Source organism: Poeciliopsis prolifica, unplaced genomic scaffold, assembly GCF_027474105.1.
Source record: "Poeciliopsis prolifica strain line A6 unplaced genomic scaffold, Auburn_PproV2 SCAFFOLD030, whole genome shotgun sequence".
Classification (NCBI taxonomy): Eukaryota; Metazoa; Chordata; class Actinopteri; order Cyprinodontiformes; family Poeciliidae; genus Poeciliopsis; species Poeciliopsis prolifica.
This window is the reverse complement of record NW_026562405.1, coordinates 427,188-455,015: the sequence shown is the minus strand read 5'-3', so window position 1 is coordinate 455,015 and position 27,828 is coordinate 427,188. Positions and strand designations below refer to the sequence as shown.

The following is a 27,828-nucleotide window of genomic DNA, read 5'->3' as shown; positions in this document are numbered from 1 at the left end:
ATGTACTAAAGTAATTTAATTATACTTATCTGATCTTCTGGATCTTTCTTTAGTCAGTTTGTTTCTTTAGATGGATAGAATAGATTCTATTGTTTTAATGTCTTTTCCCCGTGTGCCAAAGAATGATATTTGGTACATATTAAGGAACTTAAAGAAATGTATTTATTTACATATTCTAGTATGTTAATCGATCATCAGTGTATCAACACTGTCTTTATTTAACAGTGGCTTAAAAAACAAAAACCTGTAAATAATAATGCCATATGAAAAAAAGTGCAACTAGTGCATTTAGTTTAGAGCCTTGTATTATGATTAGACTGTCATCAGGGAATGCACCTGCACATCTTAATGCATGTATGCAATTTGGAGGTTCATTTTGTCTTCTTTGATTGGCCTGTGATTGGAAATGGATAAGCATCTTGCAACATTTTTCCAAAAACAAGATATTAATTGCAGCAAAATCTACTTTTTTTTTGGCCTCCCACATTTTTTGCAGTGCAGTGAGAAGCATTCACACACCACACTCTGATCTCCAGGGGTGATTTGTTATCCAAGTTGTGTGTTCCAGCCAGGCAGAGTTTATCCAGGTCAGTAACTTGATCTGATTAAGTCAGTTTTCAGTTGCCGAAGGGTCGTTTCCTTTGCCTCTCATGCTTTCTGTCTGTCATATCTCACCTCAACTCTTCTTTTTTTCCTCCCAATATTTTTTTCTGACTTCTTTTGTTCAGCTCATTTTATTTTATTGTTGTTTTTTCCTTTTTGACAACCATACTTGATCTCTGGTGGTGGTTTTTGCTTTAAACATTTTATTTCTATAAGAACATCAACGAGATTACAACTTTGATTTGTCTAATACTTTAAGTCAGTTGGCTGTAGCTTTATTAAATTTGTCAACTTTATTTCCTCAGTTTCTAGAGCTGCAGATTTATTTATACACTATCTTTGTCCTATTTCATCAGATTTACAGTTTTCATTCTAACATTTTTTCATTTCTGTTTTTATTTATTATACCCAATTGTGTCCTTGTTTACCTTTGTCCTTTCATTACTTCTTGAGTGTGTGATGGTCAATAAAATTGAGTTGCTGTCAGATTAAACTCAACAGCTTTGATTTATTTTCTGTCTTGTTTTCATTGAATACAATCTAAAATCTACTTTTATGCTCAATAATTATTGAATAAAATTAAGATAAACATTAGGGAAAAATGCTTCAGCGTATTCAAAACAACAACTACTACAAAAAAAATGCAACAGTTTTTGCTATAAATAACAGCAGTTTATATATATATATATATATATATATATATATATATATGACATGAATTCTTAGTTTGGATGCATTAAATCAAGAGTAAAGTCAATCATTTTTGATCTGCTGACTACAATTTAGGCTCAAAGACTCTAAATCTTAGCTAACAAGGGCTTTATTCGCTTACAGTAATAAGTTTTTTTCCCCAGGGGGCTCACATGTTTACTATAATTACAGTTGTATTTGGAAAACCCAATTGAATTAAATTAAATTTAATTACAGCCTTGTGATTTTAAAACCAAGCGTAATATGGACATGGAAGAAGTCAGGCAATCTGCTAATTATGTCACAAAAGCAGTGACTGACCAGTTGCTCCTGCAGGATCTTTTTATCCTCTGCTTGTGTGCAAGGAGCTCCTACAAATTGTTTCCAAACCACAACAATTAGCTAAATAGTCTTACATGGTCAATTAAGGCAAATTAAGCCAAGATTATTTTTATTTTATTTAGCTTTTAGTTAAAAACTTCCAATGAATCTAGATTATCAAAGAGGTTTTACACCAATATTATTACTATTACAGTGTCTGATGTTAATAGAATATGAGAATCAAAGTAAATTTAGACGAGCGCTTTCCGTTAATAATGCATGTTTAGAAAAAAAAAACATCAGAAATGCATCTAGAAACAAAGACTCATAGATGACTATGACTATGACAGGACCACACAGAGGCATGTATTCACATTAATAAAGGCTGTTGTCTCTATCTGCCAATTAGCACCAGTGAAATGTCAATTGTTAGACATTGGGTAGAAGTACAGTTAGTTTGTGGGTGGAGGAATTATTTTTCTTCTATGGTTTTCTTATTTGTTCCTGTCTATCAGAATTCCTTCAATGTTAATCCTGATTAATCCCAACTAATGCTTCTTTTGTCCAAAGACATGTTAGCAGCGAGCCTCATTCTTCCTCTGCCTGACATTAAACAAATCAATTATGACAGGATATGAAGAATGTGTGCCAGGATGGGGGGGAGGGGGGGGGGGTTACTGCAGCTGCTGCTGCTTATGTTAATGCTAATAAACAGTATGTTTTTAAAAAAAATCTAAATTGCATTAAATCTTGCTTGAAATTATTGTTATGGCAATAATGCATGCAGGCCTCAAACAGCAGACTGAATCTTTAACAGCTGGACTCTTCTCTCTCTCACTCTGCTGCTGTCACTAAGGTTGATGTCCTGTCTCTCATATTCACTCAGTATGTTTCATGCATAATTTCTCTACTGTCAATTAGCAAAGCCTCTTAGCTCCTCAGAGCGAGATTTATAAAAGCCTGTTCTCTTTACTGGATTACCAGTGGAGAGAACAGGAAGGACACCTAATCCTTCTCACATTATCTAGCCACAATCATTAAAAAGTTTAGCCTCATTTTATTTGTTGGATCAATTTGTGCCAATTGTGCACAGTTAAAGACAGGTAACTTATTTGTAGTATGGAGGAAATGTCAAGTGTTAGGACTGTTTTGCAGGTAATTTATTTATTATTTTGTGTTTAGCTCCATAAACCAGAATGAGTTTTTTTCTTAAGACTCTACTTTTTTTCTTAAGCAGATGTTTACTGGTTGTTCTGAAGTAGTAAACAACTTGTGTTGCATGTTGTTCTACTTTCAAATGCAAGACCTTCATTTAAAATGTTTTCACGTTCAGAAGCCTCAGTTTGATTTTGGACTAAAATCTCAGCATTTGTTGCATTTTCAGCAAATGCGGTTCACAGTCACACTGCTTTCTTTGAAAAGTTTGTCTACTCCCTCGCCTGTGGTGGCGCTGCACCAAAAGCCACTGAAAGGGAAAATTCCTTCTTCACAAAATGTAAACAAAAATGGAGTGGCTTTAGTTTTTGCTGCTTATCTTTTGTTTTTCGTAAAAGATCGCAAAACATTTCTCCAACTAGCACTTGACTTGCGTATTTGTTTTGGTTATATTTACCCAGAATTCCCTGTGCAACTGTCCACAGGGCATTTTTTTCCAATCATGTTGGTTTAATTTAGTTAAAACTTTTGCATGTAAGTATTTAGAAACCAGTATTTTCACAGATGCACAATACATAAAAGACTGGCCAAAGACAGTTTTCAAATGAAAATTGTAATAAAATAAAATCATTCAACTATACTGCCTTATATTTTAGATTTCAATTTTAGGTGAGTATGGTCAGAAAAAAATGTCCCATTGGACAAATAAAGTATATCAGAGATCTGGAGTCTTTAAAGAGCTCTTAGTCTGTGGAATATATCTAAATTTAACCAGTCATCAGTCTGCCTTTTACAAATCTCAACGGAGCTCTTTTGCTTCTGTGGCATCCCAAGGCTGCTGGCTGCTAATGCACTTATGCAACCATAGAGCTTCAAGTCATCCTGTAGATATCTTTTACCTTTTTTTCCCCACATATCCTTTAATGCCTATGAATACTATAAAATAATTGATCATAAAACCTGGAGAACGTAGTGGTGGTCTGCAACTCTCCCCAACGAGCTCTGTAATAAATCTTTATGTATTGCTTCTTTCTGATCCACAAGCCTAAGGATGTTACCCTTGTGTATGAATTTGCTGGGCTTATGCAAGAGACTGCTTTGCTCTGACCCAAATGGAAAAAGACAAAGCTTCTTGTCGCCCTTGCCATGGCTTACAGTAGCAAACAATTTTAGAAGCTGATGAATAATTTAATACAACAGTGGAGGCAACCAGCTGAACTAAACAGTTAGAATGGTAGATTAGGCTCTGTAGTTTTTTGTAACTAAGCCACATTGTAAAATCTTGTTACTTTGATGTGTTTTCTTGTATTCTAAAGAAACTCTTGAGAGGCTTTTAATCACAGCAGTTTTAGCCTCCTGTAATAACCAAAGTGTAAATTTATGTTAGTGTTTGTATGTACATGGTCATTTAACCTCATTTGTAATTGTTGGTTTCTCTATCTTTTTGCTCCTTTTTAACTAGTGAATATTTCCCTTCAGATCACATCTCTGACTACTTCTTGGGATTTTACAAATAAATACAAAGTTATTGTAATTAAGCAGAAAAAAATATTTCTGCTAAAAAAAAAGATTAATTCTTATACATATAAAGCAACTTCTGCAAATAATAGGTGAAAGCTTGATATGCAGTAGCTGTGGACTTAATGGAATTACATTGTCCCTTTATTTATATGCTACACTTTCAAAGTAGGATTTTCTTGAAGCTAGCTGTATTTATTTTTTTCGTTGCTTGGATTTTATATTTTAGGATCTGGTCTTGAGTTAGTTCTAAAATCAGTTTAATCTTAGTTTTTGTGAAAATACTTTATTCACCCATAGAACTTGCTATTGTGTCACCTTGTGATAATTCAGTCTTAAATTTATTTTCCATTATTCCCACAAAACCAATAAGTTCAGAAGGTCAATGTAAAATAAAATGACATAACATTCTGCCTTAAAGTTTCACTTGTCATTTTTGCAAGGTTTTCACATTTTCTTTTACAAGTAAACAAGTGTGGGATGCATTTGTATTTAGTCCATGTGAGTCACTGCTTTGAATTATGATGAATTATGAGACAGTTTAGGGGACAGAGAGGTTACATGAATAACTTGTCATGTCACTATGTCCTTCATTTGGTCATTCAATCCCTGCACATGTTTTATTCAAAGTGCAGAGTCAGCGATCCAATAGGGAAACACTGCCATTGTAAGTCCAGAGGTTATCAGAGTACACTAACATGCATTTTCATAACATACAACACTATCTCATGGCGAATGAGGTCTCTAGAGCCAGCAGCAACATGACTTGTTTTAAGTTGTTTTTGTGAAAAACATATAAATTTTTATATACAGGTAAATTTGATTTATTTATAGTGCACCAAACATAAGTCCCAAATTAGTTAAAATTTGGGACAGCAGGCTGGCCTTGGAACATTGGGTTTTACATGAAATTAAAGGATGGACAGAATTGTCATATGTGTTACATACCTGGGGATTCCCATATAATTCAGGGAAATAGCATACTAAGAGATATAAGGAGTTAAAGATAGTATCAGCAAAGGAGAGAGTGTTATGTTTCCTGAGGGAACAAAAAATCAGCATCTAAGGTTGAAATAGCCACAGAAAGCCTCGGATGACTGATTCTTTGGTAAACAAAGGTCGTAAATATTTTCTTTTGTATTCTGTAGATACTCAGCATAGATGGTTTGTTTGTGTACCAAATAAGAATAAACAAGTTGAAAGAAATAGTTTTTAGAGATGGTCTAACCATTAGTTTTAATAGATAAGTTCAGAAGTAGAAAACAAAACTAAAATAAGTCAGTTTCATAAAAGGAGGAATGCTATTATGCAGATTATAATGTTAAACTAGTAAATTACATGTAAAATGGTGGTGATTAATCAATCTCAGTTGAAGGCTTAGTTCATCAACATTGAACATGATGAACATTTTAGAAATTAACAAATTTATAGTATTTTCAGCTTCTGGTCACTGGAAAAGACTAGGGCCATTGAGAAGTAAACACAGGTCAGGGTGTGTTGACAGTCTATTATTTTAAACCATAAACAACATATTTCTACTAAAATTTAACAAGAGGGAGACATCTTTCACACAAAGCCTCAGAAAATGATCTATGCTGCTTTGAAAAAACCTTTAAAAAGGGTTTAACAGACAAAATTAAAGTCTTTAAGGGATAGGCTCACATTGTTAAATAAACAACACTCTCATTTAAAAGTGTGACATAATCACATGAATAATTAAAGCTGTAAGTAGCATTGGACGGCTCTCACACCTTGGCATCATTCCGGCCACCATGGGCTTTGAGCACTGTGAGTGAATTCACTCTCTCTGTCTCACGATTTGTGCATTAAGCAGCTACATGATGCTGATTACAAACCTTGAAAATGACTTTCAGTTTCTTTCAAATAATCTGACTGAAGCAACATAAGGTTGGTTAAAGAGATGTTTCTCAACCCTATGAAGTTCTACATTTACCAATTATCAAATCTCTATGTGAAGCTGATTGGAGGCTCAGTGTTTATTTATTTGTTTATTAAGATCCTCATTGGCTGCAGTGGAACTACAACTATTCTTATTGGGGTCCCACAAAATTATATTTACAGAAAACAAAAAGAAAGCTACATGTTTACCTTGAACAAAACAAAAAAAAAACAGATCTTTGCAGTTCCCCTTTACTAACCTGTAACATTATTTCTACATTTTGTAAAATTATAGTAGATCCGTGGAGGGGTAACAATAACTATTTTTATTTTTCTAAGCCATTTTTTCTTCCTCAAATGTATTTTAAAAATTTTTAAGAAGGTTCAGCCCTACTAATAGAAAATGACTACAAAAGAGAAAGATGTGGATTGTGGGATATGAAAGAACAATAATAGGCACTTGGTTTTCCCTGCACCTCTGGTTCTCGGGTCTCATTAAAGCTGTAGCTGCCTATAAAATGATTCAGACTGTACATTTCTATGTTAGGAAAAATCAATCTGTGTGCACAGAAACTCTGGATCTTAGCTTTCCTTTTATGCTGGTTGAAATGGAACACTGCAGCTGACACTCTTACAAAGGAAGTGATAAAGAGGCAAAATTTTGCATCTTGAGGGTCATATACTCTATGAATTATTGAACATGAAAAATTAAGTATTCATAAAAGTAGGTTCTACATGATAACTGTACGATTTTACAATTGTGTGGTATATATGGAAATATGCAATGCATTGCCTGATGAACTTAGCATTTTTCTGTACTTGGCAACATAAGTAGTATATATTGTATCTACATATAGGCTTTGCATATGGGTTATTCTTTTCTTTATGGACCTCACATGCAGGTTAATTGCTCAAGGGTTAAGTGGATTATAGGAAAAAGATTTTGTTTTTGTTGGCTGCACTCATATAGTTTTGGATGTGAGAGCTGGAAGATTATTTTTGTTTCTGCATTTGTCCTTGTTGAAAAATGAAGAGCCTGAATTGTGTGTCAGTGGGATACAGATGATTCTTTCTGCAGTCCAGTCTAGCTGTCGCCAGGCTCTGATATCAATTTTGAGGAAGGAATTGAACAAAAAAAAAAGATTCCTTTCACAACAACTCTGAAATGTTCTGGAAATAACTCACTGTCTATGCAATTTCCATCTAGAAAACTTAAAATACTCAGCAGAAAATTACATACAGACAGCCGGTCTGCACACACTAATATGCTAATGAAAAGCAACAAAAGACAAATTAAATTATACATTTTGTATTATAAAACTCCAAAACATAAAAGATGCTAAAAGAAGCATGATTCATACAATATAGAAACTGTTCTTGCACAATGAAACAAAATTAATTATGGAGTGTAAGAATACTACTTGTTTATAAAGTTGTCTATTAAAAATCTTTACTTTGATCAGTTAAGTGTTGATGTCGCATTTTTTTTGCTGCAGTAAAATGCGATGGCACTCTTGTGAATTTAAGGCATTATATTTACCAGCTCATTTGCTGTGGCGAAAAAGTTACTATGTGACGGCATTAATTTCTGAAGTGGTCAGATGAATTAGTAAAGTGAAAAGATCAACAACAACATGAGAGCAAAAACAGCATGAGTCTAAAATATATGCATTCAGTAAAGCACTTATTATACTTACTGTTAGTCATAGTTGCTGCTTATGACTTACTGTTTTTCTATTAGGAAGTGTGAATTAATTGGAGAGTTGGAGATTTAAAGACAATGGTAAAAGCAGAGCTCCAGAGTCTTTGCATCAAGATATATTATGTGACATAATTGTCTGTCTCATATTCCTCTTTTCAAGAAAAAAAAATCTGCTAACTTAGATGACCCTACATGAATTTAGCTCTGGCCTGCTCTTCATCTTGTTTTGATTTTGTGCTCTGCTTACTTTAAATAAATTGAACCGAGTTTCTGAATGAGCTTGGGGGTGTCCTTTTGCAGCCAGTGACTCATCCAATTATGTACTGGATGTAAAAATAAGTGCACACTTACTTTTTGTTGTATTCATGTTTCCTTTTTGTTACCTGACATCTATACACTGTTGTATAGTGGAAAACCATGTCTTGAAAATCGATTTTCACCCAATGAGGTGTGAGATGTGATTTTCATAAGTGAGGCTGCTTTTAATGTACTTAGCACTAAAATCTCCTCCATCTATTGCAACATTTTTGCAAATTTATTTGCTTCATTTGTCCACTGGATTCATGAAGCAGTTTCCTATAAATTTGTTGCCCTTAAAGCCTGTGTGATGTGAAATTTAAAGTTGGGTAAACAGCACCAAAGTACAGACTATTTACTTTGTAAAGCAGATCTGTCTTTGAAAGTAACCCCAGATATGTGGATTTGCACAAAACAAAAGAAAAAGCTCAATAAATTTGCCCCTAAGATTAATTGATTTGAAATTTAGCAGTATCAAATTGTTGGTTATTTTCTGAATATTTACATTAATTGTGATTCAGATTAATGTTTGGCCTTGTTGATGTATGGAATAACAGGAGATTAACCAAAAAGTAACTGTGATTTACCACCTGGTAAATACAATTAGTTGTCAAGTCAGGAACAAAATGTTGCCATAGTTCAAATGGTCAAATGGCTTCAAATCTGATTTATGGTCAGGGGTTAAAATTAAAGCTACAGATGTTTGTGCATTGGCCAGCTTTGTGCTGTAAAGATTTTCAGTTTAACTGAGCGCATTCATACCTATGTATGCCTTATTTTGTGCTGATGCAATTAAAATGTGAGGTAAAAGTAACACATCCACTTAAAGGTAGCTTTAGATGCTAATGTTTTTTCTTTTTATTTTATCTGATTTATGACTCCAGTAGCTTTTTCTAAGTCAATATTCTTAGAGTATTACAGATTAATGTTAAATATGCCGTGCTCTAAAACTGTAATTTATTTATCAATATGAATTTTGTGGAATTTTGTTTTTGATTGTGCATGAAGTTTTATTTTACTATTCTTTTGTCAGACCTTCTTTTTAGTCTATTTTAGCCAGTTAGCTTTATTTCTTTTTCTTCAGTAGTCAGTTCTGATTTTCTCATCCCTCCTCTGCTTTAATTTCAGTCTCTCTCTCTCCCGTCTCTACTGGGCTGGTGGGCTGGAGCAGAACAAAAAAAAATGGATCTTCTTTTATTTCCCAAAGTGGTCTTTGTTTAACAATATTAGAACACCTTTTTGTCTTTTTTTTAGCTGACCAAATTTCATTAGACTGACTGCCACCAGCAAAGTGAATGTGAATTGGGATTAACCTTGTGATCTCCTGTTCTTCCTGGCAATAAGATTATGAAGCCATTTCATATTTCAACAGCACGCATCAAATCCTCTGATTTCAGCAGGATGAAGCTTTACCTTTATCATTCTCACATTCAGTTCCATCATCTGTATCTGTATATGCTCTTTACTGTTTGTTTAAAAAGGTTCAACAATGCACTCATTTTTAAAATCTACTTTTATCACCTTACCAAACCTGAGGGCAGAATATTTATTAGACCCGCAATAAATTTTGTATAACTTTATCTTTGTTTGTTATGGGGAGCAACATTTTAAGGTGAGAGGATTTTGAGTCTTTTAATCAGGTTCATGCTGACCATTCAATGGACTTTTACGCCAGAGTCAAATAGCTGATAGGCAATATTAATGGGCCTATTAGAAAAATTGTGTTATGAAGTACAGGTCATATTAAATGTCAGTAAGTTAATAGTTGCATCAATGTTCTTTACTTCTTTAATTTAAATTAATACTTATTGGAGAACTAACCTCCACACAGCCACTGAGAAAAGTGAAGGAAATATCTACGCTCTTTGGTATAGAGAGAGATGTTACTCTATCAAAACATAATCACAATACACTAATCATTATTTTAGAAGGGCATTGCTCGTGTCCCAGTCTGAAAGCACTAATAAAAAAAACAGATTGACAGCATTGTGAAATCCTCTTGGTGTCAGTGGTAAAGCGTGCGAAGGTCCAGTCACTGTAAAGCCGCCTTACAGTGTTGCCTTGCTGTGAAGCTCCATGTTCCGTGGCGCTGATGTGGATGGATAACAGATTGACGGAGCACACTGCAGAGGGCTTACAGTCACAGAACCTTATGGCCCCTAACCCACTTTTTGCACTCACACACACATACACCCACAAATGCCCACTGAGAGAGATTAGCACGTTTTTGAGCTTTAGAAATAATGACCACCGTCAAGGCATAAAGGGGAGGGGAGGCTTTGAGGAAATTCATTTCCAGTTAAAAAGAGGAATGAAGAGATTTACAGTGGGGCAAACCTTTGATCTCATACAGCTTTTATGTTTCTTTTTCCGAAATTTTGTTAATGCAGCATAGTATAGGCAAAGATCTGGTGCTCAGCATGGAAAACTAAACTGAAAGCAAAGTTTTCTGTTTATGTTAATATTTTTTAGACCTACTTTAAAAAAATTGATAACCAATGCACAGCATCATTTTGTCTCTCTCTATTCTTCTCAACATAAGCAATGTTTAATCCCTTTGGGGGAAGGGATAATGCGCTGAATACACATAAAAATACATGAAACATCAGTGTTTGGACAAAAAAACCCAGCAAATTCTCCATTAAGTTTAGTTTCATCTGCTTTACTGTATAAGAAAACAACAGAGTAAAATAATAATAATATTTTAAACGGTGATTGTAATCTTCTTTTGAGATTACAAACCTATGCAGGGTTATATTTATAATGAGGTTGTTCATGTCAAAATTGTGCTTTCAGTAGAGTTTCTTTTGTTCTATCACTGGACCCTGAACATTATAGCCAATGTTTTAATTCTGGCCTTTCCTGCATTAAGGCCTTTCCTTAATAGACATTTTTGGTTAGCTGGGATGCAAAAGGGAAGCATTATATATTTACCAGAGACATAGTGTCATTTTATGGCACTATTAAGTAACTATGCCTACCTTCAGTGGTTTTAAAAATTCTGTAAAATTGTGATATTCCATATAACAATTATATAGAAGTCTCTAATGTCTTGAAATTGATCTCAGAACCTCTTTGACTCTATACCTTGAACTTCCCATCACAGGAATCCTATGCATAAATAATTTAGAAAAGTTTATTATGATCTTTTTTTTTTTAACATGACTTGTACTACTTTAAAGATCTATCAAAAAGAAAGCATAGGAACATTTCAGTGTCTTCCCTGTGGGTGCTGCTTACTATGCATCCTCATCTTGTTTGACCTTTTAGACCACTTGACATTAACCAGTGACACTCTATGTCACCCCTGCTCCAGTTGTATTTAATCAACTTTTAAGTCTTTAAATGTAATTATGACCTGAATTTCTTTTCCCACTGTGATTAGGCAGCTTTTTTTTGGGTCACAGCATAGTGTAACAAATCTTTGTTTCACTCACAATGATCATCTTGTGTCTTTGACCCAACCTCCACCCCAGTTCTGTAACTTTTCATTAATCTCCTTTTTACTCTTTACAATTCAGATCACCAGAGAAAAACTCATCCTTTCATCAGAAGAGGAAAATCTTTAAGCCTAATCTCTGTTATCGCTTTAAATCAAGTTAACTGTAGTAGGTAAAGAGAAAGCTGAAGTCCAAAAGAAACTATTTCTGTTTAATCTAATTATTAAGCTCTTTTGATGTCCGGCACTGAAGATTGTCAGTGGCAATAGACATTGTCTTGGCCTGCACTTTTGTGACCTTATCTGCTCCCAGTCAGAGAGTTTTGTCTAATCAATGACACTCACATCAGTTAGTTTCATATGTGCAGAAGCACAACTTAGCAGACATTTACAGTGATACATCACAAAAATATGATCAATATGAGGTTTCCATTGCTGGAGGCTCAGGTCAGATCAGTCCTTGTTCAAACATGCTGTCAGCGGGAATGTTTCCACCCCTGGGCGAAGCGTGCCATTTGGGATGCTGCTTTGGCTGGCTGTCATTGTTCAGAGGATTAATGACTGGGTCATTTTCCCGGGTAGCATAAGTGTTGTCATAAATGCAAATTAGAAACGGAGCACTATCCAATGCAAGAGTACACCAAAATATCAGTGAATAAAATGAGAAAGAAACTCAGAAACACTAAATGAAGAGAAAAGGTCAAGAAAAGACAAGAAAATAACAAGAATTAGCATTAGAAAACAAGAATCTAAAAATGCCCCAAAACATGAATCATTAATTAATAAAAATACAAACCCATCATTCTTACAGTAATATCCATCAGCTTGGATTCAAAGTCAAGTGTTGGTACATTTTTATTTTGTCCGTACTCTGTCTATGTTCAGATAACAGCTTTTATTTCAAGCTGTGGCAAAAAAAATAACAAAACAAAGGCAGAACAAATGGAAAGTTGTTCAGCAGTGAGCTGTGTGCTAGCTTTAAGCCCTGGTCTTTCATAATGATTTTTTTAAGGCTCAATAAATCAGTATGTTGGTCATAAGTTCAGCTCCACAGAAAAATAAAGAAAACACTTGGGACGGATGAGAGCTACGGTGTGAACCGAGGGAGGTGGAAACAAACTCAACAGATTGATTATAGGATGTGTAAAAGCACCACAAAATTGTGCAAGCTGGTTTAGCTGTTAAGGTTCTCTGGATTTGAGCAAATTATTCCTTAAAATGTGTTGAATGTGGAATGTAACATCTTCCTGTATGTTATCTGTATTTTTCCTGAATATATTTGTTAATTATATGAACACAGTAAATCTCACCTTTGGAAAAAAAACAACAACTGTACTTATTTATCTTAAACACATGCAAACTTTGCCACCTTTTTTCCCCTTTTGTAAGATTTTCAATGCTTTGTTTTGCTTCCCTCTCGCATTGCATTTATTTTCTCAGATTTCAGCCTTACATCAGCTGTATGAAAACATACAGCTGTATACAGCTTGGAGGACTCATAACAAGACTTAGACTTAGACTTGACTTTATTGATCCCTTGGGAAGACTCCCTCAGGAAATTATAGGAAATTATATTATAAGTCCTCCAAGCTCTTCTTTCTCTATGACCTGTAAGTGCTACTATTTTAAACTCTGAGGGCATTCAATTAGCTCAATTACTTCAGCAAAAATACACATGACTTACCCTCTTTTTCCCATGCTTTGGCCACCAAACCCTGCTCTTCCCTTTCGTCTTTCATAGAATGTGTGAGCTACATTGCTCACATATTCTATACATCTTTGTTTTTAAATTCAGAGTTACTTTAGGGAAAAAGAGGGAATGAGTGATGAAAGTATCAGAGGGGGAAAATATAAAGTCTATATCTTAAATGAGGATTAAAAAGGATACATTTTAACAAGTGACTCATCTTCAGAGTATCATTCCTTTCCCTCTTATTTCTCCATAAGTATTAGTTTTTTTTCTTTTCAACCCTGGTTTTAACAGATTGTCTTTGTATCTGATTTTTAGATTATGTGCTAATCTCTGTATGACCCTGTTATTTCTTTTGTTGTATTTTTGGAATGGATGTTTCCTGGATCCATTCCAAAATCTTTTTGAACAAAACTTCTAGTCTTAGACAAATCAGTAACTTTATGCAATTTATCAGTTATCCCAAATGAATCCAGCTCCACAGGGTTATTGTTTCTGTATTTTAAGTTACATGTGTTTGTTACTCAGGCCTCGATATAAATTTCACCATCCATGCATTTTTATTTTCCACTGTATCCAGTGGATTCTTAGTGCATTCATTTGTGTGTTTTAAAATGTCTAAAAAGATTTGTTTTATCCTTGAACAGTTTTGAATTCATCAGAAAAGCTGTCAGTCAAACCCGGACATTGGTTTTTACATACATAATTAATGTGATTTAGCCTGAAGGATGCTGAACACCTTGTGTTTTATTTATTGTTACTATCTACATTGTTTTGTCCCTTTTCTAGTTTCTTTTTGTTTTTTTAGAAAATCAAGGTCATTTCAGGGGAACTTTTGCAGATGCAGAGTGTGTGTTTACAAGAACATGAGTTATATTGTGATTCACACAAAAGGCAAAAAAATAGAAAAAAAATCAGATATAGACGTGCTCAGACGTCTTCAAAACAAACAGAGACACACAAATAGAGAATATCTCCATAAGACCAAACAGATGCTTAGTCACATCCCCACATAAGCCCACTCTGTGTCCTCTTTTCTGTCTGGATAAATGAATAAAACCGGACAAACAGACATTAGCATTACAAGACAGACAGAGAAGGCTGGTGAATATGTATTATTTTTTTGCTGCCCATGTTCTGTCAATGAATGCCAGGACAAGAATGGACTCAGCAATAAAATACTGCTGCAGAAATAACTTCAGAAGAACAGAGATAGCTGCAGTGTTTTTGGATTTCTGGACTTTATGTATTGGATGTACAAATGTTTGAGTTGGTAAAGTATGGGTTAATCTCAGCGGTGCATTTGTTTTTGTTTCATTTTTTTAATTAACTTAATTTAATAAATTAGCCTTTCAATGGCATGCCAGTATATTGAGATGCACCTCTAACTATTTGGCTGGAATAATGACTTTATGTTGTATTGCGGAATTTTCTGTTATTAAGGAAGAAGAGTCTTTACCAATAATTATAGATGGATTGATCTTTGTCTTTTCCCCCTTTATTCAAAGGTAAAAAGCATTTGAATACCTGTCTCTGATCTCAGTCAGGAGAGCCCCAAACAACACACATTACATAATTGTATGGTCACTGTAAAAAAAGACACACCCCAAGTCTAAACTCATCTCTGTTACTAGGCAGACTACAGAGCCACATTATTGTCCTCACTCATGCAAATTGACACTTGCCTCATTAGAGGCAACAGCTCAGTTAGACTTTCGTTGAAAAATCTGCACCCAACATGAATGGCAGGAAATGAGAGCCTACAAAACCTCTAATTCTCCCTTCTTTGCATCAATAACTCATAGTTACAAGCTCTATTTCCCCTACACAATGAAAAAAACGTTAAAGAAAAACAATCATATACATCCAGCCCTATCCATCTGAACTGAAATGAGTTAGAATTAAATTTTCTATCAGAGCTGTAAACCTGATCTAACATAGATGCCAAACTGGTCTTACAAATTTAACGTTCATTTTAATACCTCCTAAATTTACCTATGTGGAGATATGTGGCTACAGAAAATTATTCCCACTACCTGAGTCCTTTCTAAAGGGATTTCCATACAGTTTGAGGCGATACAAACAGACAGACACTACCTGGACAAAAAAAAAATGTTGCCACCAAGAGAAAGGTCACAGTCTAATGGCTGCCAAAGCGCTTGAACTACCTTTAGCTTTGATTTCAATACAGATCCACTGTGGCATTGATTTGATCAGTGTTTTTGCAATATCACAAGTTTATTTCCATAAATTTTTTATTTTTCATAGAGAAGCTTATCATAGCATCAGTAGAGGTTAAATATCTTGTTACCAGCTGAAATATAATCATCCATACAGTAATTATCCAATATTATGCTCTGTTTAATCCAGATGACAACTTTGTGTTTTGGCCATGCAGTATTTTTCTCTATGCGATGAAATAGCTTTATAAAATCCTTCAACATTTATAATGCTGGCCAAAGAACTCAGATTTCTGATGTCTTATTCTCCACAAAGTCAAAACTTTTGTTTTTCTTTATCTAAGATTAGACTAGGTATGTGACAATCAATTTGTTTTACTTCAGCAGCTGAGTCTATGTGGGATTAATAGACATGATCATGCTTTTGTGCACATGAAGGAATTTTTCAAATCAGAGAAAGTGAATCTGTCATTATTATCTGAAAGCTCACCATCTCAGAGTTTAAAAAGAATCCCTGCTTTAATTCAAATATAAAGAGCAATGGAGGGAAATTGAATCTCTCAGTCAACACAAGCAGTGATTCCCTTTGTGAACTCCAATGTTTTACAGCCTCTATGTTTATTTCTCTTCACCCAAAGTTTTCTGTTCGAGCCTCTTAGTAGTAGTGAGAGAAGTTGTTTAAATATTAATATCTGTGTCAGCTGTGTCTCTAAACCAGAAGCTGAGCATTGAAAACAATCATTTGTTGAGTTTAATTTATTCCCTCTGTAAATTTGTCTCTATTCATTTTTCTTTAAAATTTAACAAGCATTCTAAAATATGAATTCCTTTAAATCAGGCCTGGAACACATTCCAAAACATAACAACAGTCAAGTCATTTTGGCTTTGAGGAGTTGAAGTGAGTTGAAGTATTTTTCTGCTGTGATTTTGTGTCTTTCATCCTATTAACATGTTGGGGCTTCAGGCAGCCCGATGCAGTGTCCTCTGGTTTTTGTGATGTATGCATAATGGGCTTCTGTGCTGCTGTAATGGATAATGTGTGGGCTTTCTTGGAAATATATCTTTTGTGCAATGTATGTTGCTCTGAAATCTCTGTGAGTTTCTACATGAGTACTTCCGACACAGAAGTCAAAATGACCTTTTTCAGTGGCACTAACACAACCTCTTACTGTCACAGAGCCCAGCTGTTGGCTGTCTCTCTTTCTTTCTTTTTTTTTAATCTGCAGTCTGGATGGTCCTGTCTGTCTTTATGGGAACACATTGAATCCAATTTTTCTGAAAATATCAAGATTTACAAATTTTGGCATAATTCTCCTTTTTACTGTGTGCAAGCTCATTTCATTTCAGATGCCTGTGAGCTCAGGGAACACTTTGAATTTACAGCTTTTTAAATTAAAAAAATGTGTGGAAACGTAGATCCACATTATAGAGCTTGGTGAAGGTTTCTTTGAATAATGTCTCTGATGTTTAAAAAGCAAATCAATTTCTGAATTTCTAGTAATTTGAGTAATTCTCTCTGGTTTCTTCAATAATTTTCCCAGGCTGATTTTATTTTTTGGGGATTTTGGGACACACTTTAATAAATGTTGTAGTATATTTGTCATTAAATTGTAATTGCATCATTGATATTTCAGCTCAAAGGTTTTTCTGCATCCTATACACGAAGAGGTCTTTCTGTAAATTACTAAATCAATGAGAACAATGCAATATCTCAAAGATGCAGCACAGTGAATTGCCTTCTAAGACCCTAAAGACTTACAGTTGCTGTCACTGTAATAGTCTAGTATTATTGTGATGATGTTACTTTGGGAGAAGGTTAGCATGTAGCATCTTAGACTGTAACTGTGGCTGCAAGAATCTGTGGCACTGTGTATAAATAAACATGTTGCATCATTGTAAAATGAAGCTGTCCTGTGGTTGCATAAGCCCTGACCTCACAGAGCTCTGCAGCAGCTAAAAACAAAGATGGATACACTTAGGCACAAGGCTGTAGGTTTTGGTGAAACCCTGATTTTGAAACTGAATGTGATGCTCTGTCATATGCTTTGTTGTTGATGTATAGTCATTAATAAAACAGAAAATAGGAAACTACTTACTTTTCTTAAATATAAGAGAATTTAGGATTTGAGTCTTAATTAGAGTGCTGAAGCATCCCTTGTAAAATCAACTTTTTAAAATGATCTGCCTTGGCAGCTGCTTGTACCTTCCAGTGTGCTCGTTTTCTGAAGCATTTCAATTGAAATTCATTTTGACTGCCTTCTTCTGGGAGCTGCTCTTTGAGAACCCCCTGAACTGTTGCTCACACTGATGTCTTGCTTTTACCGTTTAGCCTGTTAAAAGCAGAGAGCAGATCTCCAGGCTCGTCATGACATCCCAAGGTTTTGTCCCATCTGTGCCATACAGTTGATCTCAGCTGTATGTGGGTTGGTGTGTGTTGTCTGTGCTGTCGCAGCCACTAATGCCGGTTCGTGGAGTTGGCCTACTTCTGCTTTCTGCAACTGCTGATGCTAAGACACATTTAAATCTGTTCCTTTTAAGCATATTGTCCTTACATGGCATGTCATATTATTAACCATTTTATTTTATATTGTGCATCTCATCCTTTTTTTTAAATAACATAGCTTCAAATCTCACAGCTAATTAAGAATTTATGTATGAGAACATGGAAAATGGAAAAGCATGCTTCACATCTCTCATCTTCTTTGAAACGTTCTACTTTTGTCTACCTTTATACAGTAAGAGAGTCTCATCTACTGCAGCAGATGTGAAGCAGCTGCTGCAACTGGAGGGCAAAAACTCCAACTCAGTCCCAAACACTTTCATGCAGTCCAGCTGCTAGGGTGCTGAGCATGCTTTGCCTGAGTGTGCCTGGTGCATGAAATCACAGTGAAAAGCCGCATGCCTCAATTCAGATGTTTTTTTTTTTCTCAAAGAATGATGACACATATACACAACGTCATGTGTGCTTGTTGAAATCTCATTGATGAATGGGAATAGTCCTTCTGTTGCAGTGTTTCTGAATCTGTAAAAAAAATATAATATCTACTCCTCAAATAAAAGCCAAGCCCAAGTCCATTGTTTAAACCATTTTTTCCATATAAGCTTGGAATCCTTCTGTTATCTTTCAGAGTTTCATCTAATTAAATCAGAGGCATAAGTAGTGTTCATTTAGTCTTCACATCATAGCTGTACATACAGTATGGTTCTTTAATGTCGAGTAAAATTAAGAAGATTTTGTGACTTCAAATAAATACATTTAGTTTTTCTGATTTGTTTGTTTAACTCTTGGTGTGGGTGTCTTTCTGAGAACCAAGATCCATGTTTTTTTCCCTTTTTATTTTGCAGAATTGGTCTTCATTCTGCAGAAGTACATCTGTTTAATACAGAGACACACATTAAAGCACACATTGGCTAAAAAAAAGCTTTTTCTCATGTTTTGTGCTTGCATTTATCCCTTTTCATGTTCTTGTGTTATCAGGTCAGTTCAGCAGAGTTAAATCTGTATGAAATATGTTTCTCATACTTCTACTTTTTGCAGCATGAAACAGATATAATGTATTATACATAAACACGGATTCAGGAAAATGATACGAGGCATATTAGACTCAATTTGCAGAAAAAAAGAAAATAAATCTTTAAATTATGCTGTATTTTCATGCTTTCATTTGAAAGTCATAAAATTTGTTGAAGTCACCCAGTACTTAGATGAAGGCTTGTACAAAGGACTTCTGAATTACAAAATGAAAAGACGTCTAAGAGCTGGCCTCACATCGCTGTTGCATATTCCCCTCCCCCAACAGCCTTTCTGAAGACTCTTGACTTTAAAATGCTGTTTAGTTTTCTGATGATATTTCAGATTCAATTCCTATTCATGATTTATGATAGAAAACTATGACATAGATCTATAGCACAGCTAGTGAATAAGAAAACTGATATTTTCAATACTTAGAAATTAAAACATGCCAAGATTCTTGTCTTCATCAATAATAATTTATAATTTTTGCATAATAATTTTTGAAATTCATCCTTCCTATTGATTCAAATTTCTTTGTTGCTGTTAAATATTTCTTGGTTTGTTTCAAAATGCTGGAGATTTGAAAATACATTTTCAAAATGCTTTTGGTGTTCTTTTGTGGACATAGAGAGATACTTATTTGATCCTTTTATTTATATATGGCTATAATAGCTATTCACAAGAGGTGTGACATTTGCTAACATGTACTAAATCCTAATTCACAGCAAAATTTGACACATATTATTTAGAGTCTTAAGCAAGATAATAAAACAGCAGATGAAATCTTACATGAAATATGCACATTTGCCTTAACTTACAGTTATTTTAGTGTGATGTGTCACTCTGCTAGATTTGTTAGAACACAACAATTGGACTTTATACAAAGCTTCAATGTCATATGAGTCATGAATGATTCTCTTTCCCACTTATAAGGCAATTTTATGTACACTGTGTTGTGTACTACGGATAGTTTTGGTCACGACTGCCAACTCAACTTCACACATTTTTAAATAAAAGTGGAGTCATGTTTGAACTTGGCAAAGATGCAAAAAAGGTGGAGATCAGCATTCATCAAAGCCGACAAACGTTCTTTCAAATGGGATCAAACTCATTGGATTTGTAATTGTTTATTACTAGTAATTCAAAAGTAGCTTTAGAACACCAGTCATTCAGCTTTACATGAAGACCTTTCTTGTTTCTTGACCACTTCAGTCTTTGAAAACATTAATTGATTTGATAGTGAAGCAGATTGTCAAATAAATAAATGAAATCCACTGTGCTTGCTTTGAGACTGTATGGAAGAAAGAGCCAACCGGGATGCACATCCAAACACGACTGACTTCTGCAGCATCCACTCATGCATACATCTGAGCATACTGGCAGACAACTCTACACACACACGCACAAAGGGACCACAGTTGTTGCTTTCCTTAAAAAGCTTAAAAAAAAAGAAGAAAGTAATGCATTCAATATGTTGTAAAAAAATAGAGATGTTGAAGTCAACATCAACTGGCCTGTTGAAACCTGACTTAGATTAACTGCAAGCGCCCATATTTCATGAATAAATTGCCAAAGAGTGAATAAATGTCTGTGGTTCAGAACATCAAGTTCAATTAGTTTCACTTTTAAAATTCCGATTTTCCGCTTTCATGCATCATTCTCATGGCAGTATTTATTTCACTCTTTACGTGTGGCCTGAGTGCAGAGTTGAGGTATGGCAGGGTGAGACTGTGGGCGAGTGTCTGACAGCTGACAGACTGACGAGGCTGTTGACAATGATGTGACTGACAGTGACGATAACGAGCCACAGTGAACAAATCAAAGACTCACAGAGATAGAGGGGGAGGCCCTATGACAGAATCCCAAACAGCAGCAATCACACCACGCTGAGCAGCATTAATAAGGCAGACAGAAGGCATTACAGTTACAGAGACAGAATGATGACAGCAGTAGATAGTCAGTTACATGAGCAGAGAACCTTGCTTTGATTATAGAGATAAAAGGTGAACTGTGATTCAAAGATGAAGCCTGATTGTTGATAGAAATATTGTCAGAAACTGAGTATCTTTTACCTAAATTTAATATAATAATAATAATAATAATAATAATAATAATAATAATAATAATAATAATAATAATAAAGCAGTTGGAGATTCAGTTCAATTAATTGTCTGAAAGATTATGCAATACAAACTCTAAAATCTAAGTTCAATAAGAATATTGGTCCTTTCATTGGAACAAAACCATTTTCTGCTCCTGAATTTAGGTAGATATAAACAGTTTTTACCTACTTTTGTGTTGAGTCTCAGTTATCCTTGCTTCTGCAAAAACAGCAGGTAAACAGAAGCAAACTAAGAGGATAAAACAAAGAACTTGAAAAACTGTATAAATGTGGCCGTATTGCTTCAGAACAGGTAGAAATTTTTTGCCAGGTAACATTTTGATTTGAGTCATCAAAGTGAGATTTACATTTAGCATATGCTAAACATGTGCTAAACATGTTTGCCACTGTGCATCTTTTTTATTGTGTGAGGTGCTAGAAGCAAAGCAAATAATGTAAATAAAATAAATAATGTGATGTGAGGCATAAACATCAGTAAACCAGAAGATTTGCACACTTAGGATGATAGAAGCCTGTAAGAGTGGTATCTCGTCTCGGTCATAAAATGTGGGTTGTCCTTAGTTGATCAGGCTGAGAATGAAATGGAATATGAAAGCATGAAAGACAGTTGCATCTTTTAAGATGTCTCAGACACAAAGTCATTTACAGTCAGTTAAACAAAGACAGATTCAGATATGCTAAGTTAAAGTCTTCTCTGGTGGGTTGTACTACATTCAGAATACAGACTGAAGCCCAAGATAGCTTCCTTAACATCCTCTTTTCTAAACAAGGGAGAAGCAAGTGGGGCATTATTTATATGGGAGTTCCTGCTTAGGAATTTGCCTTCATGTTTTCTCCAAAAACATTTTCTTGCAGTCTTCTTGGAGGTCAGATAATGTTCACAATTTAATTTTGATAACATGAACATTAATCCTGAGTTGTCTATAGATTATATTCGATATATGTATAGAAATTATGAATGTTGTTTTGTAGCTTATTCTAATATATACTAACCAAATACTGGGCCTATTTCTGGTCTATTATCTCCTTTAATTGTTGAGGAAATCCAGAAAAGGTTGGTGCAGAATTTAATCTTTAACATTGTAAATTCTGATCTTTGTAAATCTGACATCTGGTTCTGTAACATTATTTGTTTTCTACTTCTTTGTAATAGAAAATGCAAAGGACCTCTAATTAACCAAACATTTAACTAAATATTACAACTGAATGTAAACCACTCTAAACTTTTGACTTATTCAAAAGTGAATAACGTTGACTATTGACCTCTGAAAATGTAGCAAATCCACCATGATTTGAGTATAATCATGGTGGCAAATCACCTTCGGCAACCAAAAGAGTGTGAAGAGGTGTCCTGGAAAAAAACCGCCAAGGATAATAGCATTACTAGGGTTTTGAGTAGTGTGAGATATTCATCTACCCTGAGGTGGTTTATTTATTTTTTTCCTCTTCATATTTCAGTCTTGTATGGAGCGACTTATTGTGACTTCAGCTTTGGAATAAGCTATGACATCTGTTGTTTTCTGGGCACATCAGTGCAGTCATGAAGAATATCTACATAAACAGCTCCTGGTCTGGAAGAGTCTGCAAACATTGTTCTGTCATTAGGGAACTGAAACTTGACATTGCAATGACAATGTGAGGACAAAGCTTTTGTATGAACGAGATCTAATTCCAACTACACAAAGTCAAATGGACTCTGCCGTGATGAATAAAGTTAATCTTTCATGATATTACCTTTGCTCATCAGAGATCTCTGATATCTCTACATTGGCTGTAATTGTTACATCTTCATCATCTCTTCAGATTCTCATCTTTCCTTTTATGTCCTTTCCTTTACAGTCATCTGTAATTTCCGAGGCTCAGTGACTCAGGGTTTGGCTCTAGAGTTGGGGGAGACAGTGCAGATCTTGGAACATTTTGAAGGTAAGACTTTTACATCATAAAAACCCTTTATGTATCTTATAATTTACTTGTGAAAAAGGACAACATATATGTAAAAATATCCTTGAATACTTTGCAAATAATAACATAAAGGAATAATAACATTTGTGGAATGCACAAAAAAGTCATTTTCACTTGGAGAAGAGTTGAGAGAGGAACTTGGGAAATTTTATTGATAACTCTTCCTGATCACACTAGTAAATGGTAAATGGACTGAACTTATATAGCGCTTTTCCAGTCATTTTGACCACTCAAAGCGCTTTACACAAGAGTCACATTCACCCATTCACACACACATTCATACACCGATACGCAGACCGGTAGGTAATTTAGGGTTAAGTGCCTTGCCCAGAGACACATCGACATATGGCAGGAGGAAGCTGGAATCGGACCTACAACCTTCCGATTGCAAGACGACAACTCTGCCACACAACCACAGCCGCAGTGTGGCAGTGTATACTTAGTGTATCCTTAGTGTATACTTATTAAAAAGATTGATTATCCAATGAAAAGATAATATTGATTTGTCCATAGTTTGCAGAATTTTGTCTTGCCATTTGATTCTTGTAAAACATAGTCTTGTGTTCAATGTTGTGACCTCTGGAACCTTAAGATACTTAACCTCAACCTCTGAAGATCCATCTGATCATTATCAGAGTGGAAGATTTAACTCCCTAATCAGAATATTGAGCTCACAGGATTAAAGACCATAGAATTACAATCTAACACCATTTCTATTAAAAATTTTATGAAAGTCTAAAATATTCTTCATTTACTTTCATTCAATCAAACTCAAATGTTCTCATGAATCTATACAACTAAAAGCAATTCCATTCTACTTAATTACAAAGTAATTAAGTAGAATTATTTATATAGATTTATTGATCTTCTTATACCATATGTAGGAAATATAACAAGACATATAATGATACCAAAGTGCCATGGTTGTAATATCACATAATTTGTGTTTCTTGCGTTAAAATTATAAGTGCAACAGCCACATGTGATCACAGTCTTGATCCAGAAGAAAATATGATCAAATGACAGAAAATAACTGAAGCTATCCACAATAACAGGAATGCAAGAACAACTACTAATACTGAATTTAAAAGGCTAACTTACTTTATTTTAATCTGTAGTGTGCAAAATGTTTGTTTTCTAATAATGCAAATGCATCATGTAGGATTTATTGCAAACACTAAAAACACTTTCTGCTTAATTAGCAGAAAGCACAACCTTGTTTTATGTCAGGTGATTGAGTGATATTTTAAGTTCAGTGTTTGCATTAAATCAAGGCAAGATTAAGTGAAAATTTCTTTCAACTTTCTAATTTTATATGTTGCATGTTTTCGTTCAAATTGCAAAAAAAAAAAGTTTCTTCTTGAATAAAGTTACCTATCTAATGTATCACCTCTTTTTAGTAAAAATGGTCAGTTTGTCAGTCTCTATTTTAAGAGGATTATATTTATTTTTAAAATCAGAGAAAAAAAACTAAAATTTAAATTAAATATCTAAATCTATGACTTTCCTAAACGGCTTATCAAATTCAGAGATCTGTAGATGATTCCTTCTGCTTCCCATCAATAGATGGTTTGCTATAAAATCTGCCTTATTTTCTAATTTCTTTGATTGCATAACAGATCTGAGACAAGTCATATGAATAAGAAGTGAGGCATCACATATTGAGTTTAATATTTCACAGAAGTTTCTAAGAATTTTTTTGCACATGTTTAAAGTAGTCTATGTAGTTTTTCTTCAATATCATCATGACTTCATACTTGCAAGTATGTACAGATTGTCCAGATGCATCGCAAAAAATCATGAGATCATCTAAAAGTTTATTTATGCCAGCAATTCAATACAAATTCCACCAAAACTATATACATCTAGTAGGTAGGGTGATTTACTTAAAGCTTTTATTTTGTTAAGTGTCTGCATGTCAGTAAAAATCCTAACTTAAACATCTTACAATAACTGAATAGTATGAAGAATCAATATCAAAAATGTAATGCAGAAAAGTCAGCCCATTTAAAAGTACATGTAGATACTGCACAGTGTATGCTCTAAATACTTAACTTCTTTGGGTTATGGAAATGGTCTGGTACAACTGCTGAGGTGTTGAGAAAGTTCAGGTTGTTTTAATAGGAACCTTCACCAAATTTACATTATTGGGTTTCATATTTTTCTCTTGACAATACCCCATATGTGATAACATGGTGATTAAAACAGGTAATGATATTTTTAGAAATGGGAGAAGGTGCCGCAGTCGGCTGGAACATGAATTTTGCGCCCACATAAAGCTTGTCAGCAAGTAACTTCACACTGGACATCCAGTAGCCTGGATTATATAACTTTTTTATCTGCCTTCAGACTCTCCTCTTTAAATTTTCTAAATTTACTTTTATCAGAAAGACATATCCAAGTGATATAAACGGTCACATTTTAGAAATATTAATAGTCTTTCTCTTCTTAAAAGGTGGGACATTTTAGTTTCAAACTAACTTCACATCTCACCACTGTGAAAGATAATAAGTATTCATCAAGGCAGTCACCTCTTGTCCTGCTGTTAGCCTCAGAAAGTCATTTTTATTTGTTATGAGGTAACAAATAAATCTTTCCCATGAATGCTGCCTCAGCTTTTTAGGCAAAAAACTGCTCAGTAAAAGCAAAGTATTACATATTGCCATTGTCATTTTTATAGCAGTTGCATGTAGTCTGGAGAAGGGCCAAAGTTATTAGCTCCTAGTAATTCCACATTTGCTCCTAATTTGACTCCTGAAATCTCCAGCTCAAGCCAGAATGAGACTGAGGTTGGAATGTGCTGGTTTGGAGATAATAACAGAGAACGCTGCCTATTAGCTACAGCTGGGCAGGACAATAGCATATATCCAGTGCCAGTGGCTGATTAGGCCTTTCTTCATCCCGGTGGTAAGATGTCTGCATGGAGTGAAGAGATGCAGATGGAGAGGGAGGAATGCTCTGTTGATGGGTGGAAGAAAATTGCATGAATTAACTTCTCTCTACTAGTATCCTTATTCGCTAGTGCTGTCTTCTCCTACTATCTTTCCTTAATGTTTTATTTATTTATTTTTATGTAGCCTTCTTCCCCCAGTTTCCTGTTCCTTCTTTCAGTTTCTGCAGCTCTAATTCAGCACCTGCTGTGCCTGCTGACCAAAAACAGAGTAGTGTGAAAGGTTCAGCTATTCCCATTGCAGCCTATCAGCATCTAATTTGCTCTGGTTTTGAAATGCAACACTGCTAGTGAGGAACACGGGCTATTATCTAAGCTCATGTGGCAGAAACTGGTATCACAGTGTTCCTGTGACGCACAATGATTATCAGGCCAAACCAGGCCTTACTTTTATCAGAGTTCCTCAGGATAAAGTGAAGATTCCTATTATTGCTGTCCTTATGTGAGTAGCACTATAGTTAAAAGGGTTCTTTAACCACTTGATATTGATCAGAGCAGAGTGCATGAAATCTGTACGTCACTTTATTATCTTGTTCTGAAAAGTGAAGTTACAGAGATGCTGCAGAGCTCAATTTTAGAAATGACTGTACTTGTAAAATTGTCATTCAAATTGACTTGTTTTTGTGTTTGAAAGCACCTTTCACTTTCTGCAGTTTTATCCATCGAAACAGCGAACATGTTATAGAAAACTGAATATTTGAAATTTCTAAACAACTGCCAGTCAAACATTTTACGATGTTTCGATTGAAGAAACATCTTAGTCTTAGTCCATTATTTTTTACTGATTGGATAACTACACAATATTAAAAGCACATTCTCTTTCAATTGTAGGGTTTTATTTTTCAAGAACAATGAACATCAAATGATTGTTACTGTGTTTCAAAATTAGTTAATTCAACATAAGTAAATTAACTAATTTATGAAAGCATAATTCACATTCCACACTGTCATTGGTATTCAAAAAAGATCAAGTAAAAATAACGCTGGCCATAGAAAATGTCAGATTCAATAAGATTCAGTAGTGCTTTTGAAATTACTCTCAGTCTCTTGCATCACTTTGGAAGAATTTACAATGTTGATTTTGTAAATTGAGGTTTGCAGATAATTGTTTATGCATAGTTCTCGCAACATCCTACCACAACACATCAGTCACATTGAAGTTCAGACTTTGACTGGGCCTTTTTAGGAGATTAATTCTTTTCATTTCCATAGTGTGGTAGTTTGCTCCTGTGCTTGTGATGATTATCCTGTTGATGAACCAGATTAAAGGCAAACTTCAGATGTTGAACAGATCACCTCATCTAATACACCACAAAACATTGTTATGCAAAGGAGTTTGTAGTAGAGCTCAAGATGCCTAGTGGCTGCAAAACAAGCCTAAATCATCCCCCCTCTACTGCTGCCTTTAACAGACGTTACAGGTGTTTTACCGATAATGCTGTTTTTGCTGTTCTGTGTTTTGGTCAAGCATTTCTACTTTGTCTAATCTGTTCATAGGTCATTGCTCCAGAAGTGGTCTTGCTGCATCAGATGCTATTTTGCAAGCCTGGGCCAAACTGCCATATTCATTTTAACAAGAGAAAGATTTCACCTGAAAATCCTTTTAAACATGCCATAGTTGTTCAGTATTTTTGTAATGCACTGTCATGAACATTAACATTTAACATGCTGAGGCCTGAGGAGGTAAAAGTGGAGTTTATGGGTTTATGTGATCTTTTTCTCAGTATTGCGTGAGCATTACACATTTTTCTGACGGTGGCGTGGATATGTCAAGACATCTACTCCT

General features: G+C 34.7%; 1 protein-coding gene across 4 annotated transcripts in view; it reads left to right on the top strand.

Annotated features, from left to right (window-relative positions):
* Positions 1-27,828, top strand: part of LOC129372756 (dedicator of cytokinesis protein 3-like) — a 139,587-nt gene that overhangs the window by 30,509 nt on the left and 81,250 nt on the right. For all 4 annotated transcript variants that reach the window (XM_055050244.1, XM_055050243.1, XM_055050241.1 and 1 more), the window contains exon 2: positions 22,970-23,053. In XM_055050244.1, coding sequence (XP_054906219.1) covers positions 22,970-23,053 — 84 coding nt within the window. The remainder of the gene's footprint in view (positions 1-22,969; positions 23,054-27,828) is intronic.